The sequence below is a fragment of the Lynx rufus genome, unplaced genomic scaffold, assembly GCF_022079265.1.
Source record: "Lynx rufus isolate CCGP_SWC_20201006 ecotype Redwood Valley unplaced genomic scaffold, mLynRuf1.p SCAF_12, whole genome shotgun sequence".
Lineage (NCBI taxonomy): Eukaryota > Metazoa > Chordata > Mammalia > Carnivora > Felidae > Lynx > Lynx rufus.
This window is the reverse complement of record NW_025814826.1, coordinates 49,669,594-49,688,353: the sequence shown is the minus strand read 5'-3', so window position 1 is coordinate 49,688,353 and position 18,760 is coordinate 49,669,594. Positions and strand designations below refer to the sequence as shown.

General features: G+C 42.9%; 1 protein-coding gene across 1 annotated transcript in view; it reads left to right on the top strand.

Annotated features, from left to right (window-relative positions):
* Positions 1-18,760, top strand: part of SNTB1 (syntrophin beta 1) — a 236,364-nt gene that overhangs the window by 188,713 nt on the left and 28,891 nt on the right. Inside the window, exon 4 of the mRNA XM_047074137.1 lies at positions 12,091-12,230. Within this exon, the coding sequence (XP_046930093.1) occupies positions 12,091-12,230 (140 nt within the window). The remainder of the gene's footprint in view (positions 1-12,090; positions 12,231-18,760) is intronic.

The following is an 18,760-nucleotide window of genomic DNA, read 5'->3' as shown; positions in this document are numbered from 1 at the left end:
TTGAAATGGCCCTTTGGAGTTAATGAAAATATAAAATAGCTTTCCCCACCAGACTGAGAAGAGTCTAATTTAATTATCTGTGAGTGTCACAGATTAGAAGCAGCCTTTCATCCATTTCTGGAAGCTGAATCTGGACAGCTCCCTCCTTGTGAAAGGAACAGGGAATTGGAGCCCTGGGTGGATGAAGAAAGTCCATGAGAGACACATAGATCATGGGTGTCTGGGCTCTTTAAACCATGCTGGATAGTGACAGTTTATAGTGTTTATCTGGGTATGGCTCCAGTCATTGAGAGTTCATCCAGAGTCTATGGAACACCCATTATATCCCAGGCATTATGTGGATACCCTGGATACATAGATAAAATATGGAACCATAAGCCCCTCAGGACAGTCATCCCACACAAGATCAGAATTTGCAGAGGGTGATTTTTCAAAAGTTAGGGGGAATAAGTAAGGGGAAGAAATAGGTAGCATGTTAGAGGCAGAGGATTATTATGGAGACCTTTGTCATTTGTGAGAGCTGTGTTTCAGAAACATTGAAAGTCCCAAAATCTTGAAGCCCAGTGTATAAAAATTTCTCCAGTAAACTTCAGCTTTCCAAGAGAGATCACTAGCTTATGTCTTTCCTTGACCCTTCACTTAATCACCTGCACTAGATGCCCACTTTTTTTTTTCTTGGTATACACCTTTCCTATAGAGACAAAGATGGTATTTCTTCAAGAGAGCCACCAGCTAGGGAACGATGAGTAAACACACACACACACACACACACACACACACACACACACGTTTTGAGGATGGAATGGAGGTTGCTCTTAGCCAGTGTGTCTCAACAGCTTATACTCCCTGTTATACTCCAGCCTTCAGTTAATTCAGGTCACATTTACACATCAGCAGAATGTTGGGGCCCTTGAGGAGCACAAGGCATGTGTGGAACCTGCATGTGAGTTCTGTGAATCCATTTTCAGGCATTGTGTCCTTGTGTATTTCTCAAGTAGGTGCTCATTATGTGACAGCAGGCTGGCAGTCTGGGGCCATGCCTAGCTCGCTTGCAGGTGTATTTTCTCAGTCTCCATATTGCTTAGTTTTTAAAATTTTTATTAGAGGAATTTAATTTTTTGCCATAGAAATAGTGAAAAACAACAATGAACCTCCAGGTGCACATAACCCAATTTTTATCATTGTCCATCTTGTTTTGTCTGTTTACCCATTTTGAGGGTTGGGCAGGGGGAAAAAGACATGCTGGGGATTTTTAAAGAAGTGCCAAACTTCGTATCACTTCACTCCGTATGTTATTTTTCTAACTTGAATCAATTGCCAACTGAGGTAAGCAGAATAATGGCCTCCCAACGATGTTCATATCCTAATTCTCCAAACCTATAGACATGTTGTCTTAAGTGGATGGGAAAAAGGACCTTGCAGATGTAATTAAGAATCTCAAGATGGCAAATTATCCTGGATCATCTGGAGAGGAGGCAGTTTAACCACATGGGTCCTTCTGAGATGGAGAGAGGAGGGTGAGACTCAAGAGGAGGTGATGCTCTGACAGAAACACAGGGGGGAAAAGCAATGTGATGGGGGGCCATGAATGGAGGAATTAGGGAAGCTTCTAGAAGCTGGAAAAGGCAAGGAAATGGATTCTCCCCCTAGAGCCTCCAGAAGGCAGGAGCCATGCCAACACCTTGATTTAGGACTTCTGATTTCCAGACTGTATGAGAATAAATACCAGCTTTGTGGTAATTTCTTAGGGAAGTGATAAGAAACTAATACACTAACTTTAAGAAAAATAGGGAGAATTTATATTTAAAAAATACAACTTGGGGCGTCCAGGTGGCTCAGTTGGTTAAGTGTCCTACTTTGGCTCAGGCTGTGATCTCGCGGCCCGTGAGTTCAAGCCCTGCGCTGAGCTCTGTACTGACAGATCAGAGCCTGGAGCCTGCTTCAGATTCTGTGTCTCCTTCTCTCTCTTCTCCACCCCCTGCTCGTGCTCTCTCTCTCTCTCAAAAATAAGTAAACGTTAAAAAAATTTTTTTAATACAAACTGATGGGTTCTTTTGAAATGTTTCTTTTGGCCATGCCATGCCTACCATCTTTTCTGGTAATGATAGGCTAATGCTAAAAACAAGCTCCCCAAAGAGTGGGATATGGGTTGTTGTTGTTGTTGTTGTTGTTGTTGTTGTTTTCTTACATCTGGTCCTCTGTAGTCTCCAAATTTGTGACTCCTTGTCTAGAAGATTTTATTGTTAATGCAGCGATTATTTGTTTGAATCTAGTGTTTTCTAGGCCGTGAGCTGGAAGGGTCAGGAACCACTTCCTAATGTTTCAAATATCCAGGAAAGTTTGATAGTTACAGATATCCGGATGCTAATTTTTAGCCTACTGTACTCTGTTATATGTTGCTGAACACAGGATACATGGTTGATTTAAAACTGCACAGCACATTAAGTTGGACTTAGAACTGTCAGATATTTGTGCTGGAGTGAGCACCATCAGCGAAGAATAGAGTTTGCTAAAATAACAAAAACATGCAAATTAAATTTATGGTGTAATGGAATATTTTGCTGCCTTTAGAAACCAAACCCTGTTTCACTTACTAGCCCTTCAATTGTGCAATGAAGAGTAACACAGGAGACTAATTTTGTCCCAGCTACTCATTATAAATAGAAATATCCCTTAGTGGAAAGACATATTAAGGGTTATGAGTCATTTACAACTTAGTCTTGAATTATTTTAATCAGATGTGAGACTTGGGGAATAAAGAGCTTTGATTACTCAGAGGAGCTTGCCCTGAACCGATGTCTGGCCTGAGTGAAGGCCCCGTGCCAGGAGGTGGGAAAGAAAGGCGAGAAGTAAGTTGCCCAGTGGGCAACCTAGTCAGCTGCAGAGTTGCACATAGCTGGACACTGTGCACCTCAGTCCACAGGAGACATTACAGCTGAGTTCCCAGCTGTCTGTCCTCCCACCTTTGCCCTCATGCCCCCACATCATCCCCCTTTTCCTTTCTTATGAGCGGCAGCTTTGTGATCTGAAAATATCACAGCTTTGAGGTCAGGAAGGCACATAAGTGGCTTTATAACTATCATTATGTAACATTGGCTAGTGCCTGGCCTCTCTGAACCACAGTTTCTTCTTCTGTAAAATGGAGATGATAATAAATGCCTCAAAGTGTCAAAAGGATTAAGGGAGGTGAAACTAGCATGGTGCTTGTAGTATTTCTTAAGGCTCCAGTAACAAACTACAACAAACTGGGTGGATTAGACAACAGCAGTGTATTGTCTCATGGTTCCAGATGCTAGAAACTCAAAATCAGCACCAGGGTTCCTTGCTTCTGAGGGCTGTGAGGGAGAATCTGCTTTATGCCTTTCTCCTCGCTTCTGGTGGTTTGCTGGCAATCTTTGGCATTCTGGGGTTTGTAAATACATCACCCCTAGCTTGGCCTTCATGTTCATGTCACTTTCTCCCTGTGTGTGTGTGCCTGTGGCCAAATTTCCCCTTTTATAAGCACACCAGCCGTATTGGCTTAAGGTCTGTTGTATTCCAGTATGACTTTATCTCAACTAACTACATCTGCAATGACCATATTTCCCAAAATGGTCACGTTCTGTGATATTGGAGGTTAGGGCTGAGTCACCTGAATTTGGAGGAGGGGGAGACACAATGGAATCCACAGTCCTTCTTATCAGAGAGTAAGCTCTCAATACATGTTTACTCCTTCAGCATAGCCTCCCTTAATAAGGGAGCATTCTTTCCTGTCATGTAGATTTTTAAACTGTCAGATTTAAAAAGCTCAAAATCTACCATGTCACGTTCCCTCTAAACCTTGCTCTTCTAAGTGCTCCTTCTAACTTACTACTGGTTTTGAGACCCAAAGATAGAGTAAATCCCAAACAATTTCAACCTTACTCAATTATAATTGTATAATTCAGACAAGGCATGGAGTTGAAATTCACTTTTGGACTTTTCTCAGAAGAGGTTGAGCTGAGCACACAAGTAAATAAGACAAAAGGGAATGTTTACAGGTTCAAAAGAACGAACCCATATGAAGCACTGTAAGTAATTTATTTTCATACAAACAAGAGGTCTCCACTTCAAACAGCTGGTGTTAGGAAGTGTCCAATAGAAGTCGCATGTCCTGGGGGGAAACCTAGGGTGTTTTCAGTTGAGCCAAGGCACTGAGGAAGGAGACAAATAAATCTTCTGACTCTACACAGAATGGTTGGCAAGATAGACTCCCTAATGAGATAAGGGATTGACAGGTTAGGCTAGTCTGAATCCAGGTAGTTGTGAGAGAGGTGAGACTAGTCAATGGTCATGGGGCCAGGGCCTCTCTGGAAGGAAGAAGAGAATAAACTGTCTAGTAATAAAAACTAATGCAGGCAGGGAAAAATAACAAGCAGAATTATTCAAAATGGACACAAGGGGACACATAGCAGAATCCAGTTTGGGGGCCCAAGTTCATGGCCTGGTTTTCTCCCAGAATGCTGAGTATTAGATAGTTCAGAGTAGGACTTGGATAGTGTAACTACTATGCACCCCTTCTCCTTTCTGGGGTTCCCAACTGAGAGTGAGAGGGAATGATGTACTCGTGGAAAACAAAAACAAAAAACCCCACCATATTTATTAATAGTTACATAAATACCCAATAAGCCCTAATTAATGCCAAACCCAGATAAATGGGGCATAATATAGAACATAGTCAGAGTGATGTGTCTTGTCTCCTTTGGCCTCTTTTGAAGCTAGGGTGCTTGCGTATTGAAATGTGTTAATGGTGTGGACCAAAATGGCCAGTCTGCTCTAGGACTGGTCCAGTGTACATGTTTCTACCATGTAGATACGGTGATAACGCAATGAGTGGGTAGTGACCACAGACACCTACTTGTGATGAACGTGACAATGCCTGCTATTAAAGAGACCCAGTGACAGCCCTAGATCTGAACAATTAGAGTCACAGCACCTCTTTCTTTGGAGGGGGAGTTCATTAGATTGACATAGGCAATGGGCAGAAATGGGGTGGTGCTCCTCCTTCCTGTAGTTGGGTTCTCCAGTAAGGTTGTCATTCTGCTTTTCAAAGGCAGAGAAGGGCGTAGGGTAGAAAATCATCCTAAACTTGAATAGACACAGGCTTGGGTAGCTGGATCTGGTTCTTCCAGCTTATTAGTCCAACTTGATTATACGTAGCCTGAACTGAAAGTGACATTGAGATACAGAGTAATCCAAGTAGAATCCAGCAATCTTTATCGAGCAAGAAGAGATCTTGGAATCACTTCCTGGAATGTATCATACTTAGAATGTTGTCATTTTGAAGAGCTGTCTCATTAGCAGTAAGCAAATGAAGCAAAACAATTGAAAGGCCACGTTCATGTGGTTGAAATGCTCTGTGCCTTGATGGGGACTAGACCTTCATGGGCTTTCTGCCTCATCTTTCCATGATGCTGTATGATGAAAGGAGATTTAAAACCTTAGCTCTGCACTTATCTCTTTGGATACATGTGATCTGCCCTAAGGTTGACTTCATTATGAAGTCCTAGAGACCGAGGCATTACTTTTAATAGAGTCATCAAAGGGTTCTGTTAGAGTACATTAGCATCTGACCTTCTGCATGCTCAGTAAATAAGATAACTTTCAAAAAAAAATTCACTCCATGTTTGCAAATGTTCAAAGAGAAAAAAAAAACCCTGGAAAACTAACTGAAAATATAGTGGGTTCTTGCCATTTTCTTATGATTAGTTTCTTGTCTTTACTCCACACTCCCCTGACCCCAATTCATGTCCATTTGGGACCTCAGAAGGTGACCTGATTTGGAAATATGGTCTTTGCAGATGTAATTAGTTGAGTTCATACTGGAATTGGGTGGGCTCTAAATTCGGTGGCAGGTGTCCCAATGACAAGGCCACATAAAGACGTGTAGAAAGAAGTCTGTGTGACAATGGAAGCAGAGATTGGACTAACACAGCTTCTAGGAATACTGGTGGCTACCAGAACTTGTAAAAGGCAGGGGAGGATTCTTCCCTAGAACCTGTATAGGGAGCATGGTCCTGCCGACCCCCGAGGTGATTTCTCTATAACCCAAGCACCAAAGTCCCACCAGGCTAACTTGTACGTTGACTCTGGTGAGACTTCTAATCATGAACCCTGAGTCTGGGGCTTTATTATATATGGCTTATAGAATTCCAGAGCCAGTTTCAGAATTTGGCAGGAGGGAGCAAATTTGAAATTGGGGACCGCGGCTATTGGGAATGTCGACATATAAAAATGATACCCTCCCTACATGTCCCGCAGTCAAACCATATTTCTCTTTCCTTATTTTCCTTCAGCGTGCTCTAACACTCTTCATCATTGTCTTGACATCCACCAAACAGGGTGGATCATTCAGTCTGCTCCCCCACTTTAAGCCACCCATGAATTCGCCACGTGATCCGGGTGCCAGACAATTTGGGAGTTGCGTGAGAGGAGAGCAGCGAGTCCAGGGGAGCTAAGGCTCCTGCAGAGCTCTGTTTCTGAACTTGCCTTCTAGTCCTCTTTCCCATTCTCTGTCTTCTCTTCCTTTCCATCCTGCTCTGCATCCAGGTGTGGGTGTCCCGCCAGGTTCCCGATTGCTGGGTCCTGGGGTTGTTCAGGGCCAGCCAGAAGAAGGCTGCAGGTTGTGACTTTGTACCGTGTTCCCTGTGTTCCCATGGCTGCATTGAAACTTGTTCCTCTCCTTTTGGTGAACTGGCGGGGATCCTTATCTGCCTCTCTGAGAGTTGGTGCAGGGATTAATTACCTAATGTTTGTAAAGCATTTGGAAGTTGATAACTGCTAATTATTATTACCCTGGTATCTGGTCCTTTGTTCTAAGTTCCTAGCAATCTGAAGTGAAAAGGCTTAAAGTAAAAAGTTGCCGAGATAGCCATGATCTCCAAAACAAAAGTTGTGCTTGACCTTCTTCCTCTGTGAACTTGATTTATCCTATTTGTCACTCACCTTGTCTCCAGACCTTCCTCCCTAGCAGGGTAGCTGTGTGAGGTGTGTGATGGGGCTGGTTTAACATTTCCAGTATCTGCCATATGGGAAGTGCTTTATATATGTTCTCTCATTTAATCCTCATAAAATATGCACAGGAGGCCACGATCGGCATGTTACACATCAGTGAACAAATGCTTATAGCAGTTCAAATCCCTCAGCTGAGAAGTGGCAAAGCCAGATTTTGAAGACATTGCCGTTTGGCTCCAAAGCCTCTGAGCTGTCCCTGCCACCCCTGTGTTCAAGTAGGAGTTAGAAAATAAGCATGTTAGGAAGAGTGACTTGGCATAAGCAGAGAAAAAAAGACCCATACATTGTTTGTTGCCCCTGTGAACAGAGCCCGCGGAACAAAGGAGATGTATAAAGCAAGGGTCCTAGTAACTAAAGCGGTCCCAGCCTAGTAGCCAGGAATTTTGAACCGAAAAAGATGATCTGATTTTCAAGTTGGAGGGGCTGTTAGCAATAACTTTGTCTTAGCCGATTCTCCCACCAGGGAGGACGTTAGACCCGTGAAGGCAAGGAATTCTTGCCCAAGTTTACTTACATCTTTTGTTTGATATTCGTTTATTCTTACTTGATGTGGCGATCAGAATATCTGATATTCTCTTTTAATCAATGTATAGTGGACATACAATATTATATTACTTTTAGGTGTAGAACATAGTGATTCAACAATTATATAAATTACTAAACGATCACCATGGTGAGTGTAGTTACCGTCAGTCACCATACAAAGGTATTACAATATTATTGGCTATATTCCCTATGCTGTACTTGAATCCCTGTGACTTGTTTATGTTATAGCTGCAAGTTTTTCCCTTTGACTCCCCTCTACCTATTTCACCCATCCTCCCATCCCCCTCTTATCTGACAACCACCAGTCTGTATTTGAATGTTTCTATTCTTTGATGAGTTTTGTCATATTAGATTCCACATATCAGTGAACTCTTATATTATTTGTCTTTCTCCATATCACTTATTTCACTTATCATATTATGCTCTTCAGGTCCATCCATGTTGTCACCAATGACAAGATCCCATCCGTTTCTATGGCTGAGTAATATTCCATTGTGTAAACACACTACATCTTCTGTATCCATTCATCTGTCAGTGGACACCTAGGTTGCTTCCATATCTTGTATGTTGTAAATAATACTGCAGTAAACATGGGGTGCATGTATTTCTTGGAATTAGAATAGCTAATATTTTTAAAGGTTTGCTTGCTTACTGTATGTAAGACACTTTTCTGAGCACTCAATATGCATTCATTAATTTCATCATTACAGCTTTGCCTAAGCAACAGTATTATTATTTCTTCTGGAAATACCTGCAAAAAAGGCACTTCATGAAAGGTTTTGGTCAAACTGTCTCTTTGAAAATAATCTTCAGATTTTAGATATTTTAGAGGAAACACGGTCAGCAGTTTTCAAACTGTTTCCCAGTGGTTGCTAGGAACCTCACTCAAAGGTGTGGGTGATGGAAGGATAAAGACATAAAGTCTCAGATCTCAGCCACGCTGGAACCCCATCCAGAACCCCATTTTGTTCCATGACTTGTGATGTGATCACAATGAATGAATGATGTGATGTGTCCAATGAATTTTAAAAGTTTGAAAGTTCCTCCTGACCTCAATGACGTAGGAAACCTGTCTCCAACAGAGGATTCAGTCACTGTTCTTCCCTCAGGTGTTTTTGATTGAGGTAGAATTGACATGGATCATTGCCTAAGTTTAAGATATACAACATGTTCATTTCATACATTTATTTCTACTTCCCTCAGTTGTTAGCAGAGACTTCTTTCCACTCTCTCAAATTCTTCTTGCCATTTTGTCAACCTTTTCTCTCATGCTCCACAGAAGTCACCATGGGGACAGGATTCAGTTCACCACAGATGTGCTTCCGAGTAATTTCGGGATTGTGTGTCTGTTTCCGTTTCTTCCCCTTTGCCTTCTTCATGAGAAACACGATCAGTTCTTGAGACACTGACTGCTGCCGCATCTCATGGCAGGAAGCCGGGATCGAGATGGAAGTTGTCACATCTGTTTCAGGAGCCACATTTTAATAAAATGTAGACGCGTCCCAGAACTGTTGCATTAATGCTGGGGAAACTTTGGGTGCCAGGAAATTTGGATTTATAATGGAAGTTGTCACTGAACAACAGCACGAATACTCCAGCCTGAAGAAAAGTGTTCTTGAAAGGCTTTGCAAATGCGAAGCTCACGTGCCATAAAGTATGGTTTTAGAAACCTGTATTCAACATAACATTTTTCTCCTTGGAAGTCTGTTGTCCTCATGGGCCGATTTCTAGCTTCAAGCATTCAGATAGCATTAAAATGAAAGCTCTGCGCACAGGAACAGTGGAAAACGTCCACTCTGAGTATTCTCACGGCACAGTTAACAAATCCATGAAGCACTCTTTAATAAACCATTTTGTGTTTCAGGGCTTTAGAATTATTCATACATATATATACCATTTGACATGTGGGTGAGTTTGTGACTCCACCATTAGAAATTTCTGTATTTTACTGTTGGCATTCACTGGTAAGGTTTATTTTTGCAAACTTAATATTGTTCTTGAAGAATGATGCTTAGTTGTATTCACGTTTAAATGGTTCCAGTCAAAGTTAATGGATCAGATCTGACTAGGTAAGGAAGATAGGCACTTTGGGGAGGATCATTTGTAGCTTTTCCAGTCCTATTTAATGAACTGGAAAAGTAATTTGCTAAGTTTAATGTAGAGGCTGGAAAAAATTTACTCCAAACTCCCAAACACTTTATGCTTTGAGGTTATAGCGTGGTCACCTTGCGGGTTACTAATACCTTGTTTTCTGTATCAGTTCATTTTGATCTCTTAAAGATGCTATTGTTCTGTTGGAAAAAGCAATAGGCTAACCCTGGATATTTTTTTTTTATATATGTATGAAGTGCATAATGGGAGAAATATGCCAGGTAGTCATTCACATTCTAGTCTAAATAGCTTTTTGAGGATTTCTTCCTTCTTGAAAGGGAGATTTTATTTGGAATTGCTGTAAGGGGTGCATGATCATTTTGTAATGAATTCTTCCTGGGACAACTTTGGAATGGATGGGAAAAGAATGAATTGAAATTGTTAACACCAAGGATATTCTTGGCTTGCCTTATAATTTTTTTCAAGGAAAACCAGTACTTTGTCATACTGTTGCCTTTCCAATGAATACCTTTTTGACAAGTTTAGAATTCAGTGAGTCTGCTACAATTTTCCCACCCTAAATTTCACTGGAGGGTCTTACCATCTGCCAGATATTATGCTAAGCACATTATGTACACTGTCTCATTTATCTTAAAAAAATTCTTTTAAAGTAGGTTCCTCGCCCAATTTGGGGTTTGAATTTACAATTCTGGGACTAAGACTTGCATGCTCTACTGACTGAACCAGCGAGGTGCCCCGTGCACAGTCTCATTTAGTCTCCACTGTAGCATTATGAGGTATATGCCACTTAACAGGCTCTAAATGATGCTTATGGTGCACTGTGATCAGCATTTTAGACATTTTAACCCAATCTTCACAATAATCCTCTGGTATAGGTCCTATTATTTCCCCATTTTACAGATACAGAAACAGATACAAAGAGATTTGCTGACTTGCCCAAGATCCCACAGCTGGTGAATTGAGGAGCTGTGATTTATGTTCAGGCACTCTAGCTCCAGAGAAAACACTCTTAACCATTGTCTGTGCAATTTTATCAGTGAGGAAATAGACGCATAGGGAATAATAACTTGCCCAAAGTCACAGGGGCAATAAATAATGGAGCAGGGACTCAGAGTCAAGCAGCCCATAAAAGTACATGACCTACAAAGCTCACCCCTTCCACAATCCTGCCCACCTTCTCTACTGTGATCATTCAATCTTAAAGCCACTTCAATACAGATGTCATTGTGGCACTTACGAAAAGGTAACGATACAAATAGAAAGGGAAGAAATTAGTTTTATCATTTATTTATCTTACTGCCTCATTTAATTTTGAATAGATTTTGGATTATGGTTTATTATGAAAGGGTTGAATCTTCACTGAATTACCAGTGTCAAAGAAAACCTTAACCTCATCTAGAGCACTGGTTCTTAATCCTTAATGAGCATACATGTCACCCGAAGATCTTGTTAAAATGCAGATTTTGATTCTGTTGGTCTAAGATGAGCCTGGAACTCTGCATTTCTTGCGAGCTCCCATGTGATGCTGATGCTACTGGAACATGATCCATGCTTTGAGTACCAAGGCTAGCACATTGAGTTGTTCCAAACTGAGCATCAAGATGTATCCCAAGACCCAACGTTCAAATTGGAAGGGGGGAATTTTCACAGATGAAAGAACACATGCAGAATCGGGAATGATCAACACATCATCATATCACACATCAGCACATCAGAGTTTGGGCAGAAAGGGGTGGCTCGTGAGATAAGACCTGAGCTAACTGACTCTCGGGATTGGAAGGGACCTTAAGGGTCACCTGGTCCAAACATCCAACTGATGTTTTAATCCTCTCGTATCCCTGCCAGGTCATTTCATCCCTCTGGGTTAAGGAACTTTCTGTGCTGAGTGGAACTAAGAGAATTTTAAGATGGTGCCCGAATCACAGAAACAGTCAAAGCGAAAGGCTGTGATGTCTCCTACCTCTCCAGACAGACATTTGCCTCCATAATACATTTTCAGAGCCTTTGGATATTCTTCAAAAGCTTTCAAACCTTACCATCTTGTAATAAAAACAATGTACTCTACCAGAGAGCCATCTGGGCGTGCTTATTCCCCCAAGCATCTGCATGCCACTATGAAATAATGATTTCAGTGCTGACTGGCAGGTGAGAAACAGAGACAGATGTCTGACAGTTGGGCTGCTTCTTGGCTGTACTGACGACACATACCGGGGCCCTTGAGAAACACAGTTTCAAGGATCAAGAGTCCTGCGGCCGTGAATGGTTTCTTCTCATTTGGATTTCACAACCTGAACTAAGGACTCCTACCGTTGGGTCTTCTGATTGGGGGGATGCCAGCTTCTCCTTTCTAGTCACTGTTCCTTCACCTGTTGTTTGACGATGCCCTGCTTTCCATTTCAGGTGCCCGGGGAGAGTGAGAAACAGTGGAAGCCTGCCCTGGTCGTACTGACCGAGAAGGATCTTTTAATCTATGACAGCATGCCACGGAGGAAGGAAGCCTGGTTCAGCCCAGTTCACACGTACCCTCTTCTTGCCACCAGGTAGCCATGACCTTGTCTTTGAATCTGATGTGTTTGCAGCTTGAAGCTTTTCTAGTCAATTACAATGATTTCAACACGTTGTATTCCTGCTTCCTGTTGCATCAGGAACTGAGGGCTCCTGCAGAGTAGAGCCACACGTTTTTATCCAGTAGATTGATTATCGTTTATGGCCAAACCGGGGGCAACACAGAGACAAAGAACAAACTGCTTTATCCATCCTGAAGGAGCAGTGACATCTGTGAGAAGGTCCCAGCCTAGTCACCTTCCTGGGGGGTCTCCACCCCATTCTTTTTGAGGTGAACTGTGCACATGTGTTTACAATCTTGAAGTTTAGGGAGAATCATCCTTCACTCGGTGGCACAGAGATTGTCATGGGATGTCCTGTTGTGCTTTTTAAAGTTTTCTCGGCACGACAGACCCCATAGCAAGTTCTTCCTCAGTAGTATGGTGCTTCCTATGCATGTGGGGCTGCTAGGCGTGTGTCTGTCTCTTAGGACCTTCCGTGCACAGCTATTGTTCGTGTGACCTTTTTTTTACGTTTATTTTTTATTATTTTTGAGAGACAAAGACAGAGCATGAGCAAGGGAGGGGCAAAGAGAAAGGGAGACACAGAATCTGAAGCAGGCTCCAGGCTCTGAGCTGTCAGCGCAGAGCCTGATGCGGGGCTCGAACCCATGAACAGCTAGATCGTGACCTGATGAAGTCAGATGCTTAACCGACTGAGCCACCCAGGTGCCCCAATGTGACATTTTTTTAAAGTTTATTTATTTTTTTTATAGTTCACCACCTAAGAATGGTTTTTACATTTTTAAATGGTTCTTTAAAAGCAAAAGAACAAAAATATTCCATGACATGTGAAAACTATGTAAAATTCAAGTTTCCAAGTCCATAAATACGGTGGTACTGGAACACACAGAAAAAAAAATTTTTTAATAAAGTTTATTTATTTATTTTTGCGCACAGGAGGGGCAGAGAGAGAGGGAGAGAGAGAATTGCAGGCAGGCTCCACGCTGTCCGTGCAGAGCCCAACACAGGGCTTGATCTCATCAACCATGAGATCGTGACTTCAGCTGAAAGTAAGAGACGAACACTTAACTGACTAAGCCACCAGGCGCCCCTGTCCATGTGACATATTATCTTAATGCATCAGGTGTTTATCCCCTTGTTGAAAGTCTGTATCCTGAGCACAAAAGCACATCAAACCTGAGTCTTGCCTTCAAGTAGTTGACAACTTCCAGACCTGGCGCCCGTTGCCAGCTCTTTCTGTATGTGCTTTGTGATAATGGACACAGTTTTCATCACTCCTATACCTCTCTTTCTTTATCTAGAAGGTAAGTATGTTAACACAATGTTTACGGCTTCCCTGGTATAGTGCCTGGGCAATATTGGGCCGTAAAATGTCTGCTGAATGAATTATTCAACAAGGTGGGACAAATTCTGAAAAGAGTTTGGTCCAACAGACAAAGAGCATAGTGGACTGAGGTTTTAGGAGCATCTGTTCTGAGCAAGAGATACATACAAGATGGGTTCTCCATTCTCAAGGGACTAAGGTGCCAAACAGGTTATAGCCCAGGCTCAGGTGCAAGGAAGAGAAGGAGACCCAGGGGCAGAACAAGAGGGGACAGAAGATTAAAATGGCATTGGTGAATGGGGCTGAAACTCCTTAAAAACCCTTTTTCTTCCACTTATGGTGATTATGGAGAACAGCAGGTATGGCCTGAAGAAGGTGATTATCGGCCCCAGAGGTGAATAGAGGAGGCCTTCGTGGACCAGGGACCAAGCCTAGATCACTTAGATATTAATAAATAAAATAAAATAGTAATTTAATTTTTGAGTATCCTAAGCCTCAAAATCTTTGGTAGGATAGCTATTAAAGTATTATTGATATTTACAAAAAACCTCAATAATCAGAACCCAAACATCCTAAAATGTTCCTGTTCCAATGGAGATTTCAGGCTGTGTCTTGGGATCCGTTTAAATTCACTTTTCCACAGTTTACATCCTCAGACCTCACCCATGGGCACTGATGTTCAGATTCTGAGGCATTCTCACAACTAGAACCAAAGAAAGATTAGACGATAGTCTCTGTATTCCAGATACTAAGAAGAGAAGTTGGATTCATCCTCTTAGAATGATTTTCAGGAAAGGGACGGCTGGGTAGCTCAGTGGGTTAATAACGAGTTTGACCCTTGATTTTAGCTCAGGCCATGATCTCACAGTTTGGGAGATCCAGCCCCGCATTGGGCTCTGCACTGGCAGTGCTGAGCCTGCTTGGGATTCTCTCTCTTCCTCTCTCTCTGCCCCTCCCCTCCCATCTCTCAAAATAAATAAACTAAAAAAAATAATGATTTTCAGGAACAAAAGTTTAAGTAAAATTTCTAGGTAACTCTCAGGCAAATTGGAAGTAAAACTTGCCCTAATTCATAGCTTTCTTCTCATAGTTTGAAGGCATTCTGATTAATGGAGGCTGCTTTTTTTTATTGTTTATTTTTTAAAGATTTTTTAAATGTTTATTTATTATTTTTGAGAGAGAGAGAGAGAAAGAGCATGAGTGGGGGAGGGGCAGAGAGAGAGGGAGACACAGAATCTGAAGCAGGCTCCAGGCTCTGAGCTGTCAGCACAGAGCCTGATGAGGGACTCAAACTCACGGACTGCAAGATCATGACCTGAGCCGAAGTCAGACACTTAATCAACTGAGGCACCCAGGCGCCCCCGGAGGCCGCTTTTTTATTCATGCATGCGTGCATTCAGGATTTTAAAAATTCAGTTCCTCAGTCACACTAATACATTTCAGGCCCTCAGCAGTTGTGGCTGGTGGCTACTATTTTGGACAGCACAAATTAACATCTCCGTCATTATAGAAAGTTGTATTGGACAGCACCGCCCTAGAGCATAAATGACCAGCTCAGAATCTGTCCCTGTTCGGGCAAGTGACTGGACTGGCACACACCCAACGGCAGTGCGTCAAAAGCACAGGCTGCCCCACGGGAGGTCATCTTGCAGGCTCTTCAGGCCACCAGCGGCTCAGGGGGCTGGGTGCACAGGCACAGGGACTGGCATCTGGGTAGGTTTGGGTGGGGCCCCAGGAATACCCATTACAGGCTCATAAGCCACGTCTGGGTTGTGAGCAACGTGCATGCGTGGCCTGCATCCGCTACGGAAATCAAAAATGGAAACCCTTTCAGTGCAAACTGTGCTCATTTAGAACAGAAGACGCAGCATCGCAACCTCAGCGCCTACCATGTAAACATAAAAGAGAGCAGTGGCAATGGTTGACCTCCCAGTTAACTGCCTCCTCTTTCCCAAATTACCCAGCCTCACTACTGACCTGCTGAAGAAAAGTGTGTTATCGCATGTGCGTATTAGCCCTAGGAGCAATGATCAAATTAGGCTCATAATCATGCCCTTGGTCTCCAGCTGGTAGTCTGTTTGGCAGAGGATGTTCAAGATGTGAAGGCAGGCCTGGCTGTTCATTCTTAGCTCATCCCCTCAAGCTAGAGTTTCCGTCTTAGTTTTCCTCCTGCCGGAAGAGTGCTTCGCCTGGGCTAATCATGTCCCCTCCCTCTTTGAGAGTCCTCTCATCTGTTAAATGCATCTGTTAAATGCTGCTGTCTCTCCAAAGCCTAGCAGAGATAGACTTTGAGAAAATAGGTTTCTAACGGACCCTTTGGCTGGTGCGGCAGCAGCCATGGTTTGCGTGCCTTGGATAGGATCGTCTTCCCTCCGCAGCCCTGTGGATGTTCCTAGAGAAGGACTTTTGGAAAGCAGACAGAAACAAAAACAAAACAAACAAACAAACAAAACACAAGGAAAACGACCTGTCCCATCCCTGGAATCACGTGATCACACTGAGGGGTCGCAGCCCTTGAGTGGCTCCAGGCTATGGAGCAGGGTTTACCTCAGCTGAAGACAGAAACCATTCTATCCTTGCAGACCGAGCTGGCTCTTGGAGATGGGAGGCTGGGCTGGCAGGGAAATCACTGCCGGAAGAGGTAGAAGTCAAAGGGAAACTCTGGATCCTTCCGTTACAGAAGTTACCCCAGTGCTTCCATTAGCTGCTTCCCTAGCCACATAGCTAAGCTCATAAAGTGACGTATTTACTTTCTGTTTATTCCATAGTCACATATGACAGCGTGTCCCTTCTTTTTTATTGAATTCTTTTAATGTTTATTTGTTTTTGAGAGAGAGAGGCAGAGTGTGAGTGGGGGAGGGTCAGGGAGAGAGGGAGACACAGAATCTGGAGCAGGCTCCGGGCTCCCAGCCGTCAGCACAGAGTGGGACTCACAGACCAGTAGATCATGACCTGAGCCGAAGCTGGACGCTTAACCAGCTGACCCACCCAGCGCCCCCACGGTGTGTCCTTTATATATGAGCGTTTGGGCACGTAGCCTATCTAGTAGCATTACTTATCTCTGAGTGCAGTTTTCTGAAGGAGACTCCTGCCTTCTTAAAACCTTTTATTACGGTGTGATTTATAAGCAGTATGTACACAAATCTTAAATGTGCAGTTCAATTAATTTTTATTTATGAATACAGAGCCACAGTGTCTAAAGTTTTACTATAGGGCGTCTACTAATGAATCATCTTTGTGTCTTTTTTTTCGAACGAATCATCTTGAGTGATATTATCAAGAAGGCCAAGGTAGGACTATTTGCACATAGACCCAGGCAGTAATCAACTGGTGGCTGAGCTTTGTGGAAGGAGCGTATATCAAGGCCAGGTGTTTACATGGATTTTATCCTATTTGGCAAAACTTCCAGTTTGAGAATCACCTGGCTGTTTGGAGGTGATTCTTAACAGAGGCCAGTCCTGAGGACGCTGCCCTGGAGATTCTAGGTTCCTGAGTCAGGAGTATGTGTTTTCAACAAGCATCTGGCAGGTGTGGTCCTCAGGATGACCACATTTAACCCCCACAACCCTGGAAGGGTTAGACCTTATTCCTGTTTCACAGATAAGTAAACGGAGGAACTAAGAGGTTAAGGAGCTCACCCTCAGTCATACAGCCAGTAAGAGATACACCTGGGATTCTGATTCTGCCTGCACCTTTTTAACCCCTGTTCTCTGCACACTCCCCGAAAAAGCACGTTCCTATTCCCTGGAGTTTTAGTGGCTCTTTGTGCCAAGCACGTCACATAAATCTTTCCTTAGCTTTCCTGACAACTCAATCGCGCTATAGGTAGCCACTCAGATCACACGACAGAGTGAGGACAGGGCTCTGTATGCCATCAGAGACCTAAAGTTTCTACCCGTGGCTTAGACTGGGGGTTCTCAGAATGGGGTCCTCAGACCAGCAGCATGAGCACACCCTGGGAACTTAGACACGCGGACTCTCCACCCCACTCCAGACCGATGGAATCAGACACTGGAGGTAGGGTCCCCAGCCCGTCTTTGAGTTAACCAGCCAGCCCCCCAGGGGCTTCTGATGCAGGCTACAGTTGGAGAACCTCTGATTTGGAAGACCGTGCTCTGGTGCCTCTCATACTCCCAGGGTTCACAATCAGAGGGACACTTCACGGCAGGGACGTGCATCTTTCTTCCCGGTGGTTCGTCAGAAGTCTTATGTTGCCTTATGTTGTGGTGACCACCAAAGAATTAGTTCGAAGGCTGTCCTGGGTCTAGTGCTCACAGAGTCATCAGAAGCTCCCAAAATGTACTGTGTGGTGCCCTGCTTTTTCACTTAACATGGTCCCATAGGCATTTTCCACTGAGACTTTGCACTCTACCTTAGCTTCAACGTAGTGACTACATAGTGTTCCATTGCATGGATGCTCTGGGGAATCCCCTGGGGCAGGTCTGGGGCACAGATTCTGGAAACTTATGGCGCGCCTCCAAATCCCAGCTACTTACCAGCTTTGGAAACTTGGGCAAGTTTTGTGATCTCTTAGTGCCTCTTGTCCCACATCTGTAATGTGGATAGTATCTCTACCTACCTGATAAGGAGACATGGTAAGTGCTAAATAAATTCGGTTATTATTACTTATTTACCTTTTCTCTATTTTGGAGTTTAATAAGTATATTTGCCGCATTTTAAAAGCAGCTTCAGGGCGCCTGGGTGGCATCCAACTCTTGATTTTGGCTCAGGTCACGGTCTCACGGTTTGTGGAATCGAGCCCCACAACGGGCTCTGCTCGGAGAGCATGGAGACTACTTAGCATTCTCTCTCTCTCTCTCTCTCTCTCTCTCTCTCTCTCTCTGCCTCTCTCTCCAGAATAAATAAATAAACTTAAAAAAAAAAACAAAATTTCATCACACTGGAAATCCATAGGTCATCATTATAGAACCATCTACGAAATCTTTTCAAACCCATCCTGTTAGCAAAAAAATAAAAATAAAAATAAAGCAAACAAAAAGCCTGAAAAACCATCTCCTTAAAAAATAAAAACAACAATGTACTCCTGAAATCATTGTTGCACTAAATGCTAACTAATTTGGATATAAATTTTTTAAAAATTAAGTTAAATTAAAAAAATAAAAATAAATAAATAAATAAATAAATCTCAAAAAAAAAAAACAACAAAAGAAAGAACTTG